A 21,859-nucleotide genomic window follows, 5' to 3' on the forward strand; every position below is an offset into this window, starting at 1 on the left:
TCCGCCTCCGCCGGGGGCTCCGGTGACTCACTGGGCCACTCCCCGCCGGTTCCACCCGACATCCAAGGCCTGCCGGGGGCTTCCCACGCAGAGCAGCGGGGGACAGCCAGGCCTCCCCGCATGGCGATAGAAGGGGGCAACCCTCCCGTGTATCACCCCATCCCGGAGGGGAGGGGACGAGCAGCAGCTGGGGGCTCTCGGCCCCACTTTGCATCACAAAGGGGCTTTGTGTGGGGCTGGCAGGAGCGAGGGAGAAGGGGGAGGAGGGAGGTGCGGGGGAGGGGAAGGGTGGTGTGCAACGGAGACATCTCCCCGGCTGGACCCCCTCATTCTTTCCTCGGATCCCCCCAAGAACACACAGCTCAGCAGCTCTTGGCTTTATTTTGGAGGGTATGTTACATGGGCACGGAGGTCCCCAGCACCACTCAGCATGAGGGGGACACATGGGGGATCCCGGCCCGAGTCAGCAGGGTAAGGGGGACACACAGGGAGACGGGCAGCACCCTGACAGTGTCAGTTCTTTGTGGAACAGAGGGGACAGATGGTGACTCCCCTCCGAGGCAAAGACGATAATGAAGGGCACAGCCTGGCGATGAAGGTGAGATGATTTGGGAGGCCCCCAAAGTCCTTGGGTTGCAGTGGGCACCCTCAGACCTCCATGTTCTTCATCTGCTCCTCCAGCACCTGGTCTCGTCCCCTCCCTGCCTTCTTCTTGCCCCCTCCCTCCTGCTGCTTCTTCTGCTTCTTGGAGAGCTCCTGCTCAATGGGTGCTGGCTTGACGAATGGAATCAGCTCCCGCAGGTCTGGGGGGACAAAGGACTGCTGTCACCCCCCCCGTCACCCCCACCCCGCCAAGGAGCAGGGAATGGGGAGGGCACAGGGGGATGTTACCTGGAGGCATGAAGTTCTGGAGCTTTTCAGGGATGCGGATGCCCTCAGGAGTCTGGTGGTTCTCCAGGATGGCGCAGATGGTGCGGGTGGTAGCACACATGGTGGCATTCAGCATGTGCACAAACTCTACCTGTGGCAGGGGGACACAGGGGACACCTGTGACATGGAGAAAGCAAAGGGACACAGGAAGAACTCCCCTATGCCCACTAGTCTGACCTTGTCCATCATCTTCTTGGTCTGGCCATAGCGGATGCGCAGGCGCCGGGCCTGGTAATCGGTGCAGTTGGAACAGGAGACAAGCTCACGGAAGGCACCAGAGCCAGGGAACCAAGCCTCCAGATCCAGTTTTTTGCTGGCTGCATGGTTCAGGGAGCCTGGAGGGGGGACTGTGCTGAGTGGGGGGGCCCACTACCATCCTGAATTTGCCTATCCTGGGGCAGAGTGTAGGGTGAAGCCTCCAAAGTCACTCCCACAGTTTGGTGCCGATCCAACATGGATTTCTGTTTTGCTTGGCCACAGGGTCAACAAGCCACAAGCTGTTTGGTCATGGGGATGTGGGGGTGTGGGAGTCCTGCCCAGACACGGGGATGGGGAACGCCTGCTCAGCCACAGGACATTGGGTTCTTGCTGTGCCATGGGGATATGGGGGTCCTGCTTGCTCACAGGAATGTGGGAGCCTCTCTCAGCCATGTGGATGTGAGATTCCCACTCAGCTATTGGGAACATGGGGTTCTTTCTCAGCCACATGGACATGGGCTTCCCACTTGATTATGGGGAGGGAGGATTATACCATGGGGATCTGGGATTCCTGCTTGGCCACAGGAATGAGGGATTTCAACCGTGGAGATGTGGGGTTCCCACTTGGTGTGGGAATGTGATTTTCTCCCTCTGCCAATGGGATAAAGGGGTCCCACTCAGCCACAGGGAGTTTTTAAACCAGATCTTTTTCCTGTGAGCATTTCCAGGAGGAGCTAGACACTCCAACTGTCCCTCTGGAAGGGACAGCAGGGACAATCCATCACAGCAGTGTCCACACCTGCTCCCATGGACCCAGAGCAAGGCTGAAGATTCCACAAAAAACAAAATGTCCCCTTCTCTTCCTCCATCTCAGGCTGGGGACTGCAATGAGCCAGGGATAAGAAACTGCCATGCAGGAAGTAGGTCAGGGCCCCCCTCAACGCCCCTGTAGCACAGGAGCCCCTACCCGAGACGATGTTGACGATGTGGTAGGGAATCCCAAGGGACTGGTAAAACTCCTCAGCTGTGGCCATCATCTCCTCAAATATCTCCCAGGATTTGTTGTCATGGGGGGAGGAATAGACGAACTGTTCAATCTGCAGGAGAAGGAATTCCACAGTGACACCAGGTATAGCTCCAATTCCAATGGAAACCCCACGGTGACACCAGGTACAGCCTGAATTCCAACTGGAATGCCACAGTGACACCCAGTACACCCTAAATTCCCAGTGAAAACCTGCAGTGACACTGGGTATAGCCCAAATTGCCATCAGAACCCCACAATGACACCCGGAACACTTTGAATTGCTGCTGGAACCCCACAGTGACACCAGGTACACCCTGAATTCCCACTGGAACCCAATGTGACATGGGATATACACTCCAGCTCCTGCTGGAACACCATAGTGACAATGGGTACACCCTGAATTCCTGCTGGGTATGCCGCAGTGGCACCAGCTACACCATGAATTTCCACTGGAACATGCTGAATTCCCACTGGAACCCCACAGCAACCCTCAGTACACTCCAAATTCCTCCCAGGACCGCTCCTTCACCTTCTCAAACTGATGGACGCGGAAGATGCCACGGGTGTCCCGGCCATGGGATCCCACCTCCTGGCGGAAGCAGGTGCTGAGTCCCGCATACTTGAGGGGCAGGTCCTCAGGCCGCAGCCACTCATCACGGTGCAGGGCGGCGATAGGCTGCTCTGACGTGGCAATCAGGTACTTCTCATCGATGGAACTGTCCTCCGCCCGCTCACTGCCCTTCCCAATCACCTGTAGGGGACATGAGCCACTGGCCCCCTTCTAGCTGCTCCTGCACCTCCAGGGATCATCAGGGAAGTTTTCCAGGGCCAGATGGTTTGGGAATTCATCACAGGGGGAGTTTGTTGGTCGTTCAAAGGGGCTGATGGCAGGGACAAGTCACCTGTATCACTCATGAACATGAGCCACCTCCTCGTCATGTCATCACCATCACAAGCCACCTCCTTGTCACCTATGTCACCCATGGAGATGGCCCCCAGAGCATGCCACCTCCTTGTCACTGCACTGCTATCATGTGTCACCCCCCAAAGAGCCACCTCCTTGTCACCTCATCACCATCATGTGGCACCCATAAACATGGACCCCAGAGATAAGCTACATCCTTGTCACCGCATGTCACAAATGGAGATGGACTCCAGAGACCAGCCACCTCCTTGTCACCTCCTGGCCATCACAGTGTGTCACCCATGGAGATGGATCCGAGATGAGCCACCTCCTTGTCACTGCAGTGTCACCACGAAATGTTTCACACAGAGGTGGAACCCCAAGACAAGCTATCTCCCTGTCACATCATCACCATCACAACATAAGAGATGGATCTCAAGGAGAGGAGAAGGAATTACTGCTACCATTGCTGCCACCACCACTAACTTGCCAGGGCAGAAGGGACTCTGCTGCCTCCCTCTCCACAGCCCCAGGGGGGTGGCTTGCTTCCAAGTCCCAAATCCAGAGCAATCCCTTACCTTGTAAAGCTCCTCATCAAACTGGCTGAGCTGGGCCACCTCCTGCATCACCTCCTTCCGCATGAAGAAGGGGGTGTACACCGGAGTGTACCCCCGGGCACGGAGGCTCTGCAGCGCGTACTGGATCAGTGCCTGCTCCAGGAACACCAGCGGGCCCTGGGAACAAGGGTCACACTGCCTGTCACATACACACTCTGCTGGGCCACTCCTCCTTGCTCAGAGGGCACAGGAGGCCCCTGGAGGCTCCCATCATCAATCCCAGGGGAGGAGAACCCAAGGCCCCTGTGCCTCCTCGTCCCTCTCTGAACCCAATCATCCTGGGATCACAGCTCTCACCTTAAGGAAGTAGCCACGGCTGCCAGCCACCACAGCGCCCTTTTCCCCCTCATAGCCGTCCACCATCACCACCAGGTCCACATGAGAATACTTCTTCCTGCAGCTGCAGTCACCCCACACCCGCTCCACCTTGTTGTCCACATCCTGCAGGAACCCAGAGAAAAGAGGAGCGGGAGCCTATCACCTCCTGAGTGCCCTGGAATGCTCTGACATCAGTCCGTGAACCACACTGGGCTCACTTTGGGAGCTCAAACTCCAGCCTGCAGCTTATTGTGTGGTCACTTGGCAGAAAGCCTGGCCCAGTTGTGCTCCCACTGGGAAAATATTCCCATGGGATGAATGGAGGCAGCAGAGGGAGACCCCGTCCTCACCACAGTAAGTGCCTTTCCCATTAATTCCCCCAACAATAGTGTGCCCAGTGTTGTCTGAGCTGCTCTTTGTCTGATCCGGCTGGGAAATGCTGGCTTGTCATGCAGATTTCCCTCACCCGCCCACCCAGCCAGGCTTGGGGCATCCCCCGCTGGGAGCCCCCTGCTTCACACTGTGAGTTTCCCGGCTCCTCTGACCAAGCCCCACCTCCCTTCCCGAGCCCCACCTCGTCATTGCTAATGGGTACAGAGGGGTGGAGGAGGTTCCCAATCTCCCGGAGGCTCTCGAAGCGTTCAGCCTCCAGCCGCAGGCGCTCAGAGTCGCACTCCAGGATGGCCTCATCAATGAGCAGCCGAACTTTCTTTATCTGGGATACCTGGAGACACTGCAGAGAGACCTCTGGATGAGGTGGGGGAGAGAGAAGACCCCTGGGAAGAGGGGCCTGCTCATCCAGCACAGGGAATCCTGAGCCCAGCATGATGAATTCTGGACCCTCCACATATTCTGGAATGAGTCCCTGGGCTGAACACACTCAAGGAACAGCCTGAAAGGATAAAGGGGTGACAAGCTGGGCTCTGGAAGGCCTGAGCTGCTCCCATGGCAGCCAGCATTGCACTCATTAACCAGGGTGACTACAGAACTGGGACGGAAGCAGGCAGGGAGGGACACACTGAGGACACAGAAGGACTGAGGCTGCTCAAATTCCCAGGGATGAGCCCTTGACTGACACAGACCGATGCTGGGGAGATCAAGGACACTGAGGAAGAGTCAGTTATTGCCGGTGTGGGACTGAGAGATAAAGGATCCTCCCAGATGGGGCATCAGGCAGTCCCCCTCATTTGGTATGCACTTCAGGCCACCAATTTGGGCAATTCCAGGCAAAGCTCTGGACAAACTGTAAGAAGAACGGAGGGAGTTGGAGTCTCACTCACCCCCAGGATATCAGCCGTGAGTTCATCCAGGTTCTGTGCACTCTCTGGTACAGATTCATCTGTCCCTACTGGCTCCTTTTTCTGCAGCAAGAGAAAAAAGGAACCCCAGGAGAGTTAAAGAGTAAAATTCCAGTGGGAAAACATCCCTCAGTGACACAAGGGAGAGACTGGAGGGTTGGGAGAAGGAGAGATGTCACCAGTTGGTGATGTCCCACCATAAGGTGACCCAGGGCACTCGTGCCCCACCTTCATCTTGTCCCCAATGGTTTTGCTGCACAGGTTCTTCAGCTTGTTCAGGTTGTCGGCACGAAACCTGCCTGGAAAGGAAGGCAGGGTCTGTCACTTGGAGTGAGAGAAGGGCTGGGGCCCCTATCTGGTACGGGAGCAGCAGCGGGGGTAGCAGTTCCAGGAATACCCACAGGCACCAGCCCTGGAGTTTTTGGGAGGACAGAGGTTGATCATGTGGAGCAGAGCTGCATGGAATAGGGATGTCATTGGAAAACACCTGAAGTGACATTGCACTGGGACCCCCATGCCAGCCTGGAAACACCCATGACGTGCTGGAACCACACCGGGATGGGACACCCCAACTATAAGATGAGAACCCTACATCAGATTGGGATTCCCCACACTGGGCTGGGACTCCCACAGTGGGATAGGACCTCCACACTGGGGCCCCCACAAGGGTGGGTCACACTGGGGTGAAGGTCCCATGCCAGGCTGGGAACCATCTACTGGAATGAGATCCCCACCCCATGCTAGGATCCCCCACATTGGGCTGTGACCCCCATGCTAGATTGGGAACCCCACCCTGCCAAAATGGGAATCCCTCCACATCATCATAGGATCTCCATATTTCACTTGGACTCCCCAGTGCTGGGCTCGGACCCTCATGCTGGGCTAGGACACCCACACCAGGATGAGATCCCCCTCATGCTGCACTGGGATACCCATACCAGGATGGCACCCTTCCCTCAACAGGCCTGGAGCCCCCCATGCTGGGACCTCCCTGTTAGGATGGGACTCCCACGCTGTGCTGGGAACCCACATTGTGATGAGACACTTCCCTCAGTGGGATGGGATTGCTAAGGACTGAGCAGACCCTGGGAACTGAGGCCACAGTGATGAGATCCAGGGTGTGTTGGATGAGGGGAGCATGGATGTTCCCCCTTTGTGGCTGGGAAGACCAGAGCCCAGGACCCGGGGCAGCTCAAACTGGGGACACCTATGCTGAGAAAGTGCCACCCTAACCAAAGAGAGAGATCAGTCCCCAGGGGATCCAGAGCCAGGGAACACCAACAGGACACAGCAGGGCACAGCACAGGCTCCATGCACCAGCGCCGCGGGATTGCATCAGCCAGCAAGACCCGCCAGCCTGCCTCACCCCATCACCTCCTGTATGGCCACCCGCCATTCTCCAGCATCACTGTCCTGGGGACACAGAGCCCGTGGGAAGGGGGCTGGGAAGCAGGTGATCCCTTGGACATCAAGGTGAACGCATTCAAGGGGAGCTCCAAGCACCGCTTTCATACCGCAGCAATGGAATGCTGGGGTGCCCTGGGAACGGCGGGGTTTGGGGGTACCCACTCCTCCCACCACCCTCCAACTCCTCTCCACATCCGGCACCCACTGACGGAGCTGGATGCGCATCCTGCTGCCCCATATCCTGCCGGGAGCCACGAGGAGATGGCTCCTGCCCCCCAAGCCGCCCAGATGTGGGTGTACCCCAAATCTGAGGGTGGCACTATGTAGGATCGCCCCCGCCCAGCTGGATCCTGCGGCAATGCAGGGAGCAGATCCCTGGGAATTGCAATGGGATGGGATCCATGTCCGGGCTAAGGAGAGCCTGGGATCTGCCCCCAGCCTGGGATGAGGGAAGATGGGTCTAGTGGGGGAACTTCTCCCACCTCAATGCCTGCGATTAGGGGCGAGGGGGATCCACCCAGGGACAAGCTGTCGGTCTCTGCTGTGATCTACCCACAGGATCCAGTCCCAGAGGGCAATGATCCACCGAGGTGATCCCCGAGGGTTGGGGAGGAATCAACAATCAGCTGGGGACGGTGGGAAAGACCCCCCCCCCCCTAAAGCTCACCCCATCTCATCGAGGAGGTTCGGGGATCAGCGTGGGGGCCGCTTCCAGGTCCTCGGGAGGGAGAGAGGGGCCCCTAGGGGATCCCCCATCCCCGCTGAGGGGCGATGGTGGGGGAGGGAGTCCCATCGCCTGCAGACCGGTCACCGGGCTGGCACCGGGAGACAATCGCGCGTGTGACAGGACGGGCCCTCAGCCCGGAGGTTCCCTCCCCCCCACCCCCACGTACACCTCCGCCAGGCGCCGTCCGCTCGCACCAGCGCATCCACCAGCGCGGGGTCCTTGAAGCGCTTGCGCTGCATGTCCCGCACCATGGCGGGGTCTCCGCCCTTGTCGGCGCGGAACAAGTCCAGGTCCAGCACCATGACCGGCGATGGCGGCGGCGGCACCGGGACAGCGCGGGGACAGCTGCTCCGCGCGCCTGCGCGGAAGGGGCGCGGCCGCGGCGCGGGGCGCGGGGGCAGCAGCGCCCCCCGGCGGCGGGAGGCGGGAGCGGCGGGGCGGGAAGGCCGTGAGGGGCCGGAGCGGCTGAGGGGGCCCGAGCGGCCCGAGCAGCCTTCAGCCCCCGGCACAGGGGCTCCGCGGCGCTGCCCCCGCACTGCCAGCATGCCTGGGGCTCCTCAGACACATCCCAGCGATTCTGGTGGGCTCTGGGGATCTCCCACCCGAGGACACCTCGCACCCCGGTTGTTTACGGGGCTCCCAAGAGCCACCCCACGCCACTCTACAGCACTCCATGGCACGACTGTGGCCGTCCGTGGCATCACGTCACCCCATGTCACCCCACTGTCCCCTCCTTGGGGATCCCAGCGGGTTTCTAGGGCCTCCACTCGTGTGGGGGACCCTATACCACTTCTCCCATGAGGAGGCATGCAGATGGAAGTCAGAGTTCCGCTGCTCCCCTACGTGTGCATCCCTACCCCACCCCTAGGCACCCACTCCCACGCGTGTGACACCCTGCGCACACCCCCGCACCCCCCACCCATTTTGGATGCCCACGCTCAACTTCCTGCACACCCTATGCGTGTCCCCCCGCCCCCGTGTGCCCATACACACGGAGCCCTTATACAAACCCCACTCCTGTATTTGGCATTTTTGGGTGCTTGGGATGCGGAGGACACGGTGGGGGGCACGGGTGGGGACACACGTACAAAAGCCGTAACGAGGCTCTGGTCCGAAGCAGGTCCCTAAGGCCACATTGGGGGGCGTGGGGGGATGCGCCGTGGGTACCCCCCCTTCCCTTCACAGCTGCCCGGGGACAGGGTGTCCGTGGGTGCCCCTCTGGCCCGTCACAGCTCCCGGGAAGGCTGGGGGATGCGAGGGTGCCCCCCATCCTCTTACAGCTCCCGATCGGTGCTGCTGGATGAGGTCTTTAGCGGGACCGAGTCGAATCCATCCGGCATCCTCTGTGGGGTGGGGAAATTGAGGCCCGGAGCCCTCCTGTGGTGGGGAAACTGAGGCCCGGAGCCCCCCGGGGTGGGGAACTGAGGCACAGAGCCCCACGTGGAGTGGGGAAACTGAGACACGGAGCCGCCCAGGGTGGGGAATTGAGGCATGGACCATCCTCAAATCCCACCCCACCATGGCTTGTCCGGTGGCTTCTCCAGGTTGTTTCCATCCCTCCACCCCACCCCTCCCCTCACCTTGGCCGTCAGGGCTTTAAGTTTTCCAAAAAGGGACATTTCGGTGGCAAAGAGCAGCTCATCCTCCGCGTCCTCCCCCTCCATGATGGCGCAGCTGTCGGGCGACGTCGCGTCGGTCTCCCGGGCCGCCGCGTCCATCACCAGCTTGGAATATTTGTATTCCAACCTGGGAACGCAGGCGATGCCATCACCCAACCCCATGACAGTACTAGCCCCCGTGTCCGCAATTCCCGCTGCCAATTGCTCACTTTTGAGTCTTTTTCCAGAAATAAGCGGCGAGCGCGGCCAGCAAGACAGCCGCGCACGTCCCAGTGGAAATTCCCACTTTTAGCCAAAAATCCACGCTCCGGCACGCCTGGACCACCTGCGGCGGCAGGGCATCCCCGCCATGGCACAGCCGGGGCTCCCGCCACACGTAGGTGGTTTTCTGAGGAGGGAGAAAGGCGTTCAGGGGCCGCAGGAGCCGCAGCCCAGCCCGGGCCACGGCGCGGTACCTGAACGCCGCCGATACAGGCGCCGACGATGGGACGGTGGTGGAAGCTGGAGCAGCGGGGACATCCCTCGGCCGTCACCCACAGGAAATGGAAGGTGCACCCGTCGCAGGTGCCCTCGGGGCATTTGCTGGGGAGGGACAAAAAGGGGGGCTCAGGTGACGGTGACACTCCAAAGTGGGGATTACAGCTAAGGTGACACCACAGGGTTGGGACAACAATGACAGCAGTATCCCCACAGTGAAGCACCTCAAAAAAGTATCTACCCATGACAGCAGGGGATCTCAGAGGTCCCCAAACCTCCCCCAGAATCTCCTTTGTTTCACTGCCAGCCTGAGTACGTGCAGGGTGCCGGTGACACAGCCGGGATGACACCCCAGGGTGAGGGACTCTGACACCATGTCAAAGTCATCCCTAAAGCAAAGCATGTCAGGGACATGCCCACCCATGACACCAGGAGATGTTTGGGTCACTTTGGGAGTCCCCTAAGCCCTCCTTGGTGTCCCCAGTGCTCCATTCCCCCCACCTGGTAACAGCCAGGATGACACCTCAGAGTGAGGGACACTGACACTGTGACTATGGTGTCTCCAAAGCGAAGCACCACAGGGATGTGCCCAACCCTGACAGCAGGAAATGTTTGGGCACCCAAAACTCCCCTCGGGGTCCCCAGTGTCCCCTCCTCACCTGGGGACAGCCAGGGTGCCAGTGCCGAGGCGCAGGGGGTCACAGCGTAGGCGGATGGTGGTGACCCGGCCATCACTGCACGGCTGTGTCATGTCGTTGGATCTGCCAGGGGACATGGGGGGTCAGGAGGACAGTGGGGGCACAGTGTGGGTGTCAAGCCCCTGTCACCTGCCTGCACCTGAAGAAGAAGATGATGTCAGGCAGGTCAGGGTGGCCGGGGGGGAAGAGCTCTGGGGGAGACACGATGCTGCCCAGCACGGAGCTGGTGGTGACACCTGCAGGGAGAGAGGGGTGTCTCCAGTCCCACTGGGGTGTGTTCCAGTCCCAGTGTCCTAGTGCCACCAGAGTGTCCCAGTCCTACTAGGGGATATCCCAATCCCAACAGGGTGACCCAGTGTCAGTCCCAGTCCCACCTGTATGTCCCAGTCCCACCAGAGAGTCTCAAGTCACACTATGATGTCCCGATCCCACTGAGGAGTCCCAGTCCTGCTGGGGTGTCAGTGACATATATCAGTGACAATGTCCCAGTCCCAAACAACATGCCCCTGTAGTGTCCCAGTCCCACCAGGGTGTATTTCAGTCCCATTGGGGTGTCCCTGTGCCACCAAGGTATCCCAGTGCTTCTGAAATGTCCTAGTGCCAGTGTCCCAGTCCCAGCAGAGTGTCCCAATCCCACCAGGATATCCCACTCCCAGTGCCACTGGGGTGTCCCAGTCCCACCAGGGAGTCTGAGTCCCACTGGGGCATCCCAATGCCACTGGAGTAGGCTACTCCGTCTCCCACCCATGTGTCCCAGTGCTACTGGGATGTCCTGGTCCCTGTCCTGCCAGGGTGTCCTAGTCTCAACAAGGTGTCCCACTCTTAGTGCCGCAAGTGTGTCCCAGTTCCTGTCCCACACGTGCCCCAGTCCCACTGGGGTGTCCCAGTGTTGGTGTGCCAGTGCCACCAAGATGTTCCAGTGTCTGTCCCCCCCATGTGTCTCAGTAACCCCAGGGTGTCCCAGTGCCCCAGGGTGCCCCCCCCCTCACCCTCCCTGCTCACCCAGCAAGTGGTCACCCAGGCTGACAGGCTGAGAAGACACAGCTGCGCGGGCACCGGTGACATCAGGGGGCACCAGAATGGCCTGGCACACATAAGAGGTGACCACACGGGCAGGGCCCCCCCGACCTGCCATCACATTGTCAGCACAGGAGGCCATCTTCCTGCCCTGAGGGGACATACATGACACACATGCGTGGAGTGAGAATGTGTGTACAAGGGACTGGCATTTGTGTGTGCAGGGCCATAGGTGTGCAGATGTGGCTGCACAAGTGTCCATATGTGTCTCCACAAGTGTTCACATGTATCTGCAGAACTGTGCAGATGTGTTTATGTGACTGTGCACATGTGACTGCACAAGTGAGTGTGTGTGTGTGTGCAGGTGTGACTGCATGTACACCTGTATCTGCACACCTGCTTGTGGGAATGTGTATTTGCATACATGTCCTTGTGTTTGCATGACTATGAGCACATATGCACATGTGTCTGTGTCTGCCCACCTGCATGCCCCATCCCATCTGTGTGCCCAGGTGTGTGCCTGTGTTCGCCCACCCAGATGCCCATGTGTGCATGTGCATTCCTGAGCCCTCCTGCCTGTGTGTGCCCAAGTGTGCCCACCTGTGTTCCTGCGTCCACCCTCCTGAGTACTCACCTATGTGCCCATGATTGCACTCGTGCTTGTGCCCACCCACTTGCATGCCCATCTGTGTGCCCGTGTTTGTACTCACGTGCCTGTGAGTGCACACACACCCCAACATATGCTCATGTCTGCACTTGTGTACCTATGACCACCCACCCATGAGCCCATACATTCATGCATGTTCCTGTACCCTCCTGTGTGTGTCCTTGTGTGCCTTCCCAGGTGTGTTCCCATGTCTGCATGCATGTTTCCATGGCCTCCTGCCCATGTATGCCTACTCTCCTGAGTGCCCACCCACTCGTGTGCCTGTGCCACCCCCCGGGTGTGTTCCCATGTGTGCACGTGTTTGCCTACAGAGGTCTCACCTGGTGCCCGCAGAGGCTGAGGCGGAAGTGATGGCTGTAGCGCAGCCCTTTGGGGGTGAAGCTGGGCCCAGTGCCCACCCCGGCACCCCGGCCCAGGGACGGGAACTCAAAGTGCAGCATCCGGCCTGGCAGTGCCAATGCCAGGCTGCAGTTGTTGTAGCATAGCGATCGCAGCTGAGAACAGGGAACAGGGACAGGGAGCTCAGGGACAGCCATGCCACCCACTGGGGACACCCTTGTGGAGACTCTGGAGAGCTGGCACCACCCCTCAGAGACAGCAGGGCCATGGTGGCACCCACCAGGGTCACCCACTGCCACCCACCAGTATCAGATACTGTCACCCATCTGGGATGGCTGGGAGGGTCTGCTGTCATCTCTCTGGGAACAGCTGGCATTACCCACCCAGGATTAGACATTGTCACCCACCCAGGATTGCCACTGGGCTGGTGTCACCTCCCTGGAGATGGCCAAGGAAGACAGGCATCACCCATCCTGGGTCAGACACTGTCACCACCCAGAATGGATTTAAGTCCACCCAGGATGACTGGGGAAGGCTTGTGTAACCGACCCGTGGGGGTGTCACCCTGCTGGTGCTGGCCAGTGCCACCATCTGGGACATCCTGGGTGTGGGGGAGGCTGGTGTCACTCCTTTGGGGCCCATTGGCATCACCCATGGGGACACTTAGGGACACTTGCACCCTCTGCCATCCCCAGTCACCTGGTTGCTGTGTGTGCCAGGGCCACAGGGGTGGCAGGTGGGTGTTCCATCAGAGGGGTGACCCCGCAGGTAGCTGCCAGGTGGGCAGGGCTGGCAGGTGCCCGAGCTGGGGTCCACAGCACTGCCAGGGGAACACGGGGCACAGGACCCAGTGGGCTGGGGGGCACAGCGGCGGCAGAAGGAGGCTACCCCCCCCTGCACGTTGGTGACGTTGATGCTGTACAGCTTGGCCACATCACTGGTGAACCGCCGGCCCTGCTACCAAGAGCACCATCACCATCTGCCCCTTGCCCCCCACCAGACCCCCCAAAGTCAGGGCCCTCCAGCCCTCTCAAAGCAGGGCCCCCTGTCCCTCACCGCCTCATGGTAGGGGGTGCGCTGGAAGGCCCAGGTGAAGCTCATGGTCGCGTTCTTCTCTACCACGTAGGTGTAGGATTGTTTTCCTGTAGAGCCTGTCCATGTCTCCACCGGAGTGTTGGTGTGTGAGTTGACACCCTGTGGGGACAGAGAAGGTGGCACCACCCAAAGTCACTGTGACCCCCCAAACTGCTGTGTCTCCCCACTCACCACCATAAAGTAGAGCTCACAGCCAACGCTGCACAGCGTCTCGAAAACGAAGGTGATCCTGGCCACCTCCCTGCTCTCTGTGTCCTCCAGCACTGGGCTTGGAGGGCTGGGGACAGCGTGGGGACACTGCTAGCTCTGCCCCATGGCTCTGTCCCCCCTGCTCCCTGGTGGTGGCCCCCACCTCACCTGAAGCCAGGGACCACCAGCGTGAGGATCATGAAGTCACTGTCAGAGGCTCCGGCTGCCGTGTAAATGTAGTCCCCAGCTGCCTCCCAGCCTGCAGGGATGCAGTGACATTTAAGAGAGGTCCCTGGCAGTACCCAGGCAAGGGACAGGGAAGGGACAGCCTTCTGCCACTACCTGCAATGCCCTTGTACTCGAAGTTGATGCCACTGAGCACAGTGGTCTCCATGTTGGGGGGCAGCACGTTCCACCACTTGTACTCCAAGCCCAGCGCCGGCTCAGTGCCCACTGGGCAACTGAGGCAAGCTGGAGAGAGGAGGCAACAGCCCTGCACAAGGTGGCACCCACCTCCCCCACTGTCAGCTTGGCATGCCCTGCTTAGCCCGTGAGGCCAGTGATGGGGACAAGAGGGGACAGCCCTGCACTAGGGTGGTACCACATTCCCCTCCCTGCAGCTTGGTAACCACCTCTTGGAGACAATGATGGAGACAGGAGAGGACTGAGGTGGCACCCACCTTCCCTTGGCAGCTCCAGGATCCCAGTTATTTACTGGGGACAATAACTGGGATGTTCTTACTGGATACACAGGGACAGCCCTGCACCAGGGTGGTACCACCTTTCTGTCAGCTTGGGGTGCCACTTAGGCACAATGATGGGAACAGGATGGGACAACCCTGCACTGAGATGGCACTCATCTCTCCCTGGTAGCCCCAGAGACCCCAGTTACTCCTTGGGGACAGTGGTGGGGGTGTCCTTATTGGAGCCATGGGGACAGGAGGGGACAACCATGCACTGGAGTGGCACCACCCACTTCCCAGCAGCTCAGGCTGCCCCAGCCATGCTTTGGGTTCAATGACGGGTGCGCTTTACCGGAGCCATTGGAATAGAAGCCGTAGGGACAGGGCTGGCAGGTGCTGCCGTTGCCTTTGGCGAAGCCGGGGTTGCAGGGGGGGCACCGGGTCTTGACCCCCGAGGATGGCAGCCGGACCGCCTGCGGCAGCTCCTCGCTGCAGATCTTGGGCTCTGCCCACTTGTACATCAGCTGGGTCTGCCGGGGGAACGGGTGAGCCGAGGGGACACCGCGGGACAGGGGGACCACCCCGGGGTGCCCCTGCGTTACCTCTCCAGCGGCGTCGCAGGCCGTATGGGTGTAGAAGAAATCCTTGTCCGTGCAGGGGGGCCGTGGCTTGCAGGACCCGGAGCCGGGCTCTGCCGAGGGGGGACACGGTGGGTGAGCCGGCACAGCCCGAGGACCCCAGCGCTGTTCCCACCATGCGGGGTGTCCTTGTCTTCCCTCCCAAATGAGGGGTGGGTAGTGGGTATTCCCTACTCCCCACATCATCTCTCCCTCCCCCAGGGCCACTCCTGCAGCGCAGAGTGTGGGAACAAAGGGACCCCTAAGTGCGTCCCCCCTCACCGGCATAGGTGACAGGTTTGTGAGGGCCAACACTGTTGCCATCAGGGGATGTCAGGTCACCCCTGCTTCCCACATCACCCCTTCCCTTCCCAGGGTCACATACTAGAAGGACAGCTCTGGTAGGGGGAAGCCCCGTGTGTCCCCTCTCACCGGCGTAGGTGTCGGGGTCGCAGGGCTGGCAGACAGTGGCCCCTTTGCCGGAGAAGGTGTCGTCGGGACAGGGCTGGCAGGCGGCTGAGCCAGCGGCGGGGGCGAAGGTGCCGGGCTTGCAGGGGAAGCATTCCGAAGTGAAGGCCACCCCTGGGAGCGGGAGGAGACTCAGGTAGTGGGGAGGCGGGTGTGCGACCCCCGAGACCCCCCTTCCTGCCCCCACCCACCTGTAATGCCGATGTTCCTCACCAGCACGGGTTTAGGCACCTTGGACCAGACGGAGAAGGCGGTGGTCCGCCAGTACAGCACGTTATTCCCACGGCTCAGCTCCACCTGGGAGAAGATCCCACAGGATTGGGTAATCCCACTGCCAGGGATGGGTTTGGCACCATGGGTGGGGGATCCTGCTGCCGAGGAGGGGGCTGGCACCAGTAGAGGGGGGTGTGTGGCACCCCCATCTGTCACCACCCACCACCCCCTCCTCAGCCTCGTGGAGCATCTTCTTCCCACGGGAGGGACAAGAAACGCCGGGTCAGCACCAAGGGACCTCCCCCCGGTGTCACCTCCCGCCGAACACTTACGCTGTGGAATTCCCAGCCCTTCTCTGTCGTCCGCATCCAGCGGGACTCTTCCACCGCGGGCTGGCACTGGTCGTTCTGCACCTGCAGGGAGAGTGTCCGAGACCCCATGTTCACAGGGACCCCACATGTCCCCAGGGACCCCCTATATTCCTAGGGACCCCTCCTCATGTCTCCATGAACCACTGCCATATCCCAGGGGGCTCCCCTCATGTCACCAGGGTCCACTCTCATTCCCAAGGAACCCCTCCATGTTTGCAAGGAACCCCATGATGTCCCCAGGGACTCCTCCCATATACCCAAGGCTCCCTTCCCCACACCCCCAGACCCCTGTCACATCCACCAGAGATCCTGCCATGTCCCCAGGAACGCACATCATATTCTCAGGGACTCCTTCCATTTCCCTAGGGACAAATATCATGTTCCCAGGGACCCCTGAGGAGTCCCCATGGACCTACTCAGGTCACAGGGGACCTCTCCCATATACCTAGGGACCCTTCATGCCATCTAGGACCCTCTCCCATATCTCAATGGACCCCTCCATGTCCCAAGAGACCCCCTCCCATGCCCCCAAGGACCCTCTCATGTCCCCAGAGACCCACACCCTCCACCCCTGCCCCCATCACCCACAAAGAATTCGAAGACGATGCTGCTGTCAGGGTAGATGTATTCGAAGGTGACAGTCCCCGACTGCTTGAGGCTCACAGCATACATGAGGGTGGCCGTGCACTCATCTGTGTTGGAGGCCACGTAGTCCCCCAGTGGCACCCACGTTGACCTGGGGCAAGTGATATGGCCCCAGGGATCCTGTCACCACTCTCAGCAGGCAGGACAGGGATTGCAGAGACAGTTGAGAGGGTCCCCAGGAAGCAGGGGGGAAATGAGGGGCACAGGGGCTTGGGCATATCTTAGGGACATGGCAAGGTGTGGTGGCTAAACACATATCCCAGGGGGGAATCCCCATGTCCACTGAGAGCCATGTGGACTGCAAGGAGAAGAGAGTGGGGTCCCTCTGTTCTGGGAATGTGGCTGGATGAGGAACACGCTACTGGGAGTAGGGAATGGCTGAGAGGGGCATAATGGAGCAGTGCGGTGGTGCCAGTAAAACTGAGGGTTTGGTGGTTGTTGGTACAACTGGGAGGGTTTCTTGGTTGTTGGTATAATCACGAAGGTTCAGAACCTGCCAGTACATACAGCATAGTTTGGTGGTTGTTGGTGTAACCAGGGGAATTTTGTGGCTGCTGGTACAACTGGGAGGGTTCAGAGGCTGTGGTAAAACCAGGAGGGTTTGGTGGCAGCTGGTACAACCATGAGGGTTCAGTGGTTGTTGGTACATCCAGGAAGGTTTAGAGGCTGCTGGTACAATCAGCTGGTGGGAAGTTCAGTGGCAGTGGAACAGCTGGGAGGGTTTGGCAGCTGAGAGGCCTTGATGGCTGTGGTACAAGTAAGAGGGCTTGGTGGCTGCTGGCAAAACCTGCTGGTGGGATGTTTAATAGCTATGGAACAGCTGGGAGGGTCTGGTGGCTGCCAGCACAACAAAAAGATCTCAGAGGTTGCCAGTGAGGATCAAAGGGCTGTGGTGGTAAATAAAGGCTCTGGCTGGTGGCACAGGGGTGTGGAGACCCTCATGGGTGCTGTAGAGACCCCCACAGGTGCTGTAGGGACCTCCATGGGTGCTCTGTCTCCGAGGAATATTGATGTGGAGGTCCCACAGGGTTGGGGTCCTGCCACTTGTGGGGGGAATGATGCTGCTGGCTGTTCCCTTGCTTTGACCAGGGTGCCCCTGTAATGCCCTGCTGGTGTCACCTCCCAAGGAAGAAAGACAGAAGGTGTCGGGGCAAGGGTGTCACACCCATCCTGCTCGCTGTGCCCCGCCCCCAGTCCTGACACGCCAGGTGCCCATGTGCTGGCATCACAGCCAGTGACACAGTGACTCACGCTGTGCAGTTCTCTGCTGCATCGCCAAAGCTGTCATCCACCTCCAGGTTGGTGGCCACGTTGGCGAAGCCATGGGGCACCTCGTCCCACTCATCAAAGCGGACACCAGTGCCCAGCGAGTAGGTGCCCGCAGCACAGGGCCGGCACGTCTGTGTCTGCATCTCCAGGAACTCACCCGCCTTGCAGGAGAATGCTGCCAATGGACATGGGGACACAGGGGGGCATGGAGGGTCACCCTGATCCACCTTGTGCTGCTACAGCCTCATCACCCTCAGCTCTGCATTTCCAAGTGCTCCCAGCTCGTGCAGGTGCTGGGATCCCCCATTCTTATCATTCCACAAAGGCAACCCCCCCCCATCTATGAGTTTTGATACCTGACACCCAGTTTTGATACATGACACCCAGCTCTGCCCAATCCAGGCAGGATGTAACCCTCTGCCACGGAGCCAGGGCACCTCCAGGCTTTGGAGGCATGTGTTTGGGATTCCCATCCTGGTAAGTGAGTTTGTGTGAGGGGGATTCTCATCTTGCTCATCCCATCCTGGTGCATGTGTGTGATGGGAAGATTTCCATCCAAGTGTGTGTGGTGGGATTCCCACGGCTTTCATTCCATTTGGTGATTGTGTGTGTGATTCCCATGATTCGTGCATGTATGTGTGTGATTTCCATCCTTCTTATCCCATCCTAGTACCCATGTGTGTGGGATTCCCATCCCATCCTATCCCATTATGCGTGTGGGATTTCCATCTCTCTCATCCCATCCAGGTGAGTGAGTGCTCATCTTGCTCATCCTGTCCTGGTCCATGTGTGGGATGAGGGGATTTCTATCCCAGTGTGTGTGCGATTCCCATCTCTCTCATCCTATTCCATGACTGTGTGTGTGATTCCTATCTGTCTCATCCCATCCCAATGCCTCTGTGTGCATGTGGTTCCCATCCCTCTCATCCCATCCCAGGGAGTCAGTGTGTGTGTGATTCTTATTCCATCCCATCCCAGTGCTTGTAGTTCTTCTGCCATCCCATCCCACTGATCCCATTCCATCCTCCTGTTGCTGCCTGCTGTGGGAGGATGGGGACAGGCGATGGGAAGATTACATGCTGTACGGAAAGATGGGACCCACTGCCTTCATTTGTTGGTATTACCATGAATTACCGAGCCAGCCAAGACTGAGTGGCTTGTGACACAAGCACACGGAAGTGATGTAACCCCAGGCTATATAATGCTGTGCAGCTCGGAAATAAACGTCATTTTACCATCCACCACGTTGGTGTCTGCGAGTAATTGGCCCGAGCAGTCTGAGGTGACTGCCGAGCCGTTCCTGAACCAGGTCGTCACGCCTCGGAGGAGGCAACAGCCGACACTGGAGCCGAAAATGGCTTTGCTTTCTGCCTGCTCTCTCCCGCCCCTCGCCCTCATTTCCCATCCCTGCCATTCCCACCCCACAGCCTGACCCCATCCCATTCCTGGTTGAAATCTTACAGCATTCAGTGCCCCTGACAGGGTCAGGCAGGCCGGTGCAGAGTCCAGGCGTGTGTGGCACAGCCACCCTCCAGCGCGATCCTGAGCTGTCACATGCTGTGTACTCGTAGTGGTACTCGGACTGCAGGAGACAGAGAGGGAACGTGCAGGGGAGCGGCACTCGAGACCTCCGGGCTGCCCCACCCCTGTGCTCCCCGAGAGGGGCTTGCCCCTGGGCCCAGCTGTGCCTTCAAGGGATGGCTTTGAGTTAAGGTTGGCAATGTCCTGTGGTGCCCAGGGCCTGTGAGGGGGGGCTTGAGAGGGTGCTCAGGGTGGGGGGATACTGGGGGGGGGGAGTTCAGTGTGGGGGCATGCTGGAAAGTGGAGGTGATTTGGGTGGGAGATGCTCTGGATTGAGGGGAGCTGGGGACCAGGGGGATGCTCAGAGTAGGGGAGTATCGTGGCAGGGGGGTCAGTATGAGAAGATGCTGGGAAATGGGGGTGCAGTGGGTGGAGGGATGATCTGGCTGGGGCTGCCCAGGAGCCTTGGAGCAGCAGCAGCCCTGCACCTCTCCCTGGTGTGGGGGTGAACCCCTGAGCTCCCCCCCTCCATGTTCCTGGATCACATGGCACTATCACGCCCCTTGGTGTGCCTTGGCACGGCTGGGACACACTTTGCTCATCAAACAACTGTGGCACAACCCAGATACACCCTGGGAGCACCCCGGGCACAGGGTGGGAGCGCAGAGGGGGCTAGGGGGAACCAGGAAGTGCTGGGGACAGCAGAAACACCATGACACCCCCCCCGTGCCAGCTGCACCAAGCTGAGACTGGCTTAAGGCTGGCGACGCCAGGGACAAATGGTGTGGGCAGGGTGAAGGCCACATCTGGTAGTGGTGTTGGGGTACAAGGGGGGCTCCCCACCCCCCGCAGCAGCCCTGAGGTGTCAGAGCTGGTGCTGTGGCTTCATGCTCCCAGCGGCTGCTGGAGCGTGGCAGGTTGATGAGAAAACAACTGCTTTGATGTTCCCATCAAGTGGAAACACAGCAATGGGGGAGGGAAAGAGGGGGATGGGGGGTGTGTGAAGGAAAGAGGGATTAGAGAAGTAAAAGGCGGATGGAGAAGGAAAAGTGAGGATAGACAGATGCCTGCAGCACCCCCTGCCCATATTCAGGCAGCATGGAACCCCCTCCTGGCCCTGGGATGGGGACACACAGAAAGGTCTCCACCACCCTGGGGGTACCCAGCAGGTCACCCCAACTTTCAGCAGCCCCAAACTACTACATTTCTCTCAGTCCCAAGGAATTTCCTTAGAGAGAGGGTATTTTTTCTCTTTTCGTAAACTTTTCCAGGTTTTTATTAAATCTACATAATTGACCTAATTCAGCTCCAGGGTGGTTTTGGGGGTGGAGGCACCCCAAACTGCCACTGTAACTGTGGTCTGGCCAGGGGAGGGAGAAGGGCTGTCCCTTGTGAAGCCCGTCTGGGGAACTGATCACTCCTGGGGCAGGTGCCAGCCCCAGTCTATTGTTTCCAGCTCTGGATTGTGGAACACAGACAAGAATAATTGGATCAGAGAAAAAAAAAAAAAAAAAAATCCTGGTCCAGATTATAAGCAGCTGCAGGTCTGAGGAGGGGGGAGGAAAATTCGGGGGGTGGGGCAAGATGGACAATCCAGGGAGAGCATTTGGGGGTTCACCCGCTGTCCCCAAAGTGGACAGATCTTGGTGAGTGACAGTTTTTCTTCACAAAACACCATGTGCTGAGCTGGGAATGACACGTGACCATTGGGATTGTCCCCCTCGCTCCTTGTCACCCCCCCAGCAGCAGTCAGGGAGACCCCAATGTGTCTGAGGGGTAGGGACTTAGGGACAATGATGGGGTGACACCATTTGGGGTCCCCAAGGAGACCCTGGAGGACTGGCCGAGCCCCTGGAAGCGAAGACCGCTCCCTGGGCCCCCAGGAGGTCGGCCAGTCCCTCCCGCTATAGGAGACACCCCATCCCCAATGCCACCGGGACGCCCGACCCCTACCTGCCTCCTCCTTGTCCTCCCCATCCCATAGGGAGCGGCCTCCCCGTGCTCCGGGACTCCGTTTCATCGGTGTGTGGGGGGAATTTGGGGGGGGGTTGCAGCGGTGGTGATGTGCTACCGGTTGCCCACCCCCGCCCCCCCCCGCCATTCCCGGTGCCGGTACCTCCTTGCAGACGTGTAGCTGCTCTCCGGTGCATCCCGGTGACACGGTGACAGCCAGACACAGCGCCAGCGGCATCCACCGGGCTCCGGTACCGGCCATGGCGGCGGCAACGGCGGCAGCTCGGCCGGTGCGAGCACCGGCGCCGCTGCCCCGCCCCCACCAACGGCCCGGCCCCCGCGCACCTGCCGCTACCTGCCCCCGCCCCCGGGAACGAGAATAGGCACCGGGAGAGGAACCCCCGGCAACCGCACCGGGCATCACCTCTGAGAACGGGCACCGCGAACGGGAGCCCTGGTAATGGCACGGGGCATCGCCCCGGGAACGGGAACAGGCGAATAGAACCCACTGGAACGGCAGCTGGCATCGCTTGCCGTAAGAACGGCACCGGGAATTGGCATCGAGAATGTTATTCATGGGAATGGCACCGCG

The 21,859-nt window shown here is 59.7% G+C and overlaps 2 protein-coding genes across 3 annotated transcripts; both read right to left on the reverse strand.

Annotated features, from left to right (window-relative positions):
• Nucleotides 1-362: 362 nt before the first annotated feature.
• On the reverse strand, nt 363-7,803 carry SARS1 (seryl-tRNA synthetase 1). The gene is made up of 11 exons (XM_030291900.4): nt 7,593-7,803; nt 5,521-5,591; nt 5,275-5,355; nt 4,569-4,727; nt 3,974-4,117; nt 3,638-3,793; nt 2,685-2,906; nt 2,096-2,225; nt 1,108-1,265; nt 892-1,021; nt 363-803 (listed from the first exon to the last, which is right to left on the reverse strand). The coding sequence occupies exons 1-11, from the start codon at nt 7,726-7,728 to the stop codon at nt 649-651; spliced, it is 1,542 nt and encodes a 513-aa protein (XP_030147760.3). The 5' UTR covers nt 7,729-7,803; the 3' UTR covers nt 363-648.
• A 623-nt stretch (nt 7,804-8,426) lies between these two features.
• Nucleotides 8,427-21,759, reverse strand: ELAPOR1 (endosome-lysosome associated apoptosis and autophagy regulator 1). Of its 2 annotated transcripts, none has more exons than XM_072918781.1 (22): nt 21,431-21,756; nt 19,255-19,375; nt 17,776-17,968; nt 16,468-16,615; nt 15,841-15,921; nt 15,487-15,592; nt 15,260-15,409; nt 14,813-14,901; nt 14,563-14,740; nt 13,870-13,998; nt 13,696-13,786; nt 13,510-13,615; nt 13,300-13,437; nt 12,943-13,197; nt 12,225-12,398; nt 11,223-11,388; nt 10,360-10,456; nt 10,182-10,283; nt 9,501-9,627; nt 9,255-9,433; nt 9,007-9,172; nt 8,427-8,769 (listed from the first exon to the last, which is right to left on the reverse strand). In XM_072918781.1, the coding sequence occupies exons 1-22, from the start codon at nt 21,686-21,688 to the stop codon at nt 8,701-8,703; spliced, it is 3,123 nt and encodes a 1,040-aa protein (XP_072774882.1). In that variant the 5' UTR covers nt 21,689-21,756; the 3' UTR covers nt 8,427-8,700. The 2 variants fall into 2 exon arrangements, with proteins under 2 accessions (XP_072774882.1, XP_030147818.4); XM_030291958.4 differs by having other exon boundaries at nt 8,563-8,817; nt 21,431-21,759.
• Between the last annotated feature and the right edge of the window lie 100 nt (nt 21,760-21,859).

This window comes from Taeniopygia guttata, chromosome 26 (assembly GCF_048771995.1).
Source record: "Taeniopygia guttata chromosome 26, bTaeGut7.mat, whole genome shotgun sequence".
Classification (NCBI taxonomy): Eukaryota; Metazoa; Chordata; class Aves; order Passeriformes; family Estrildidae; genus Taeniopygia; species Taeniopygia guttata.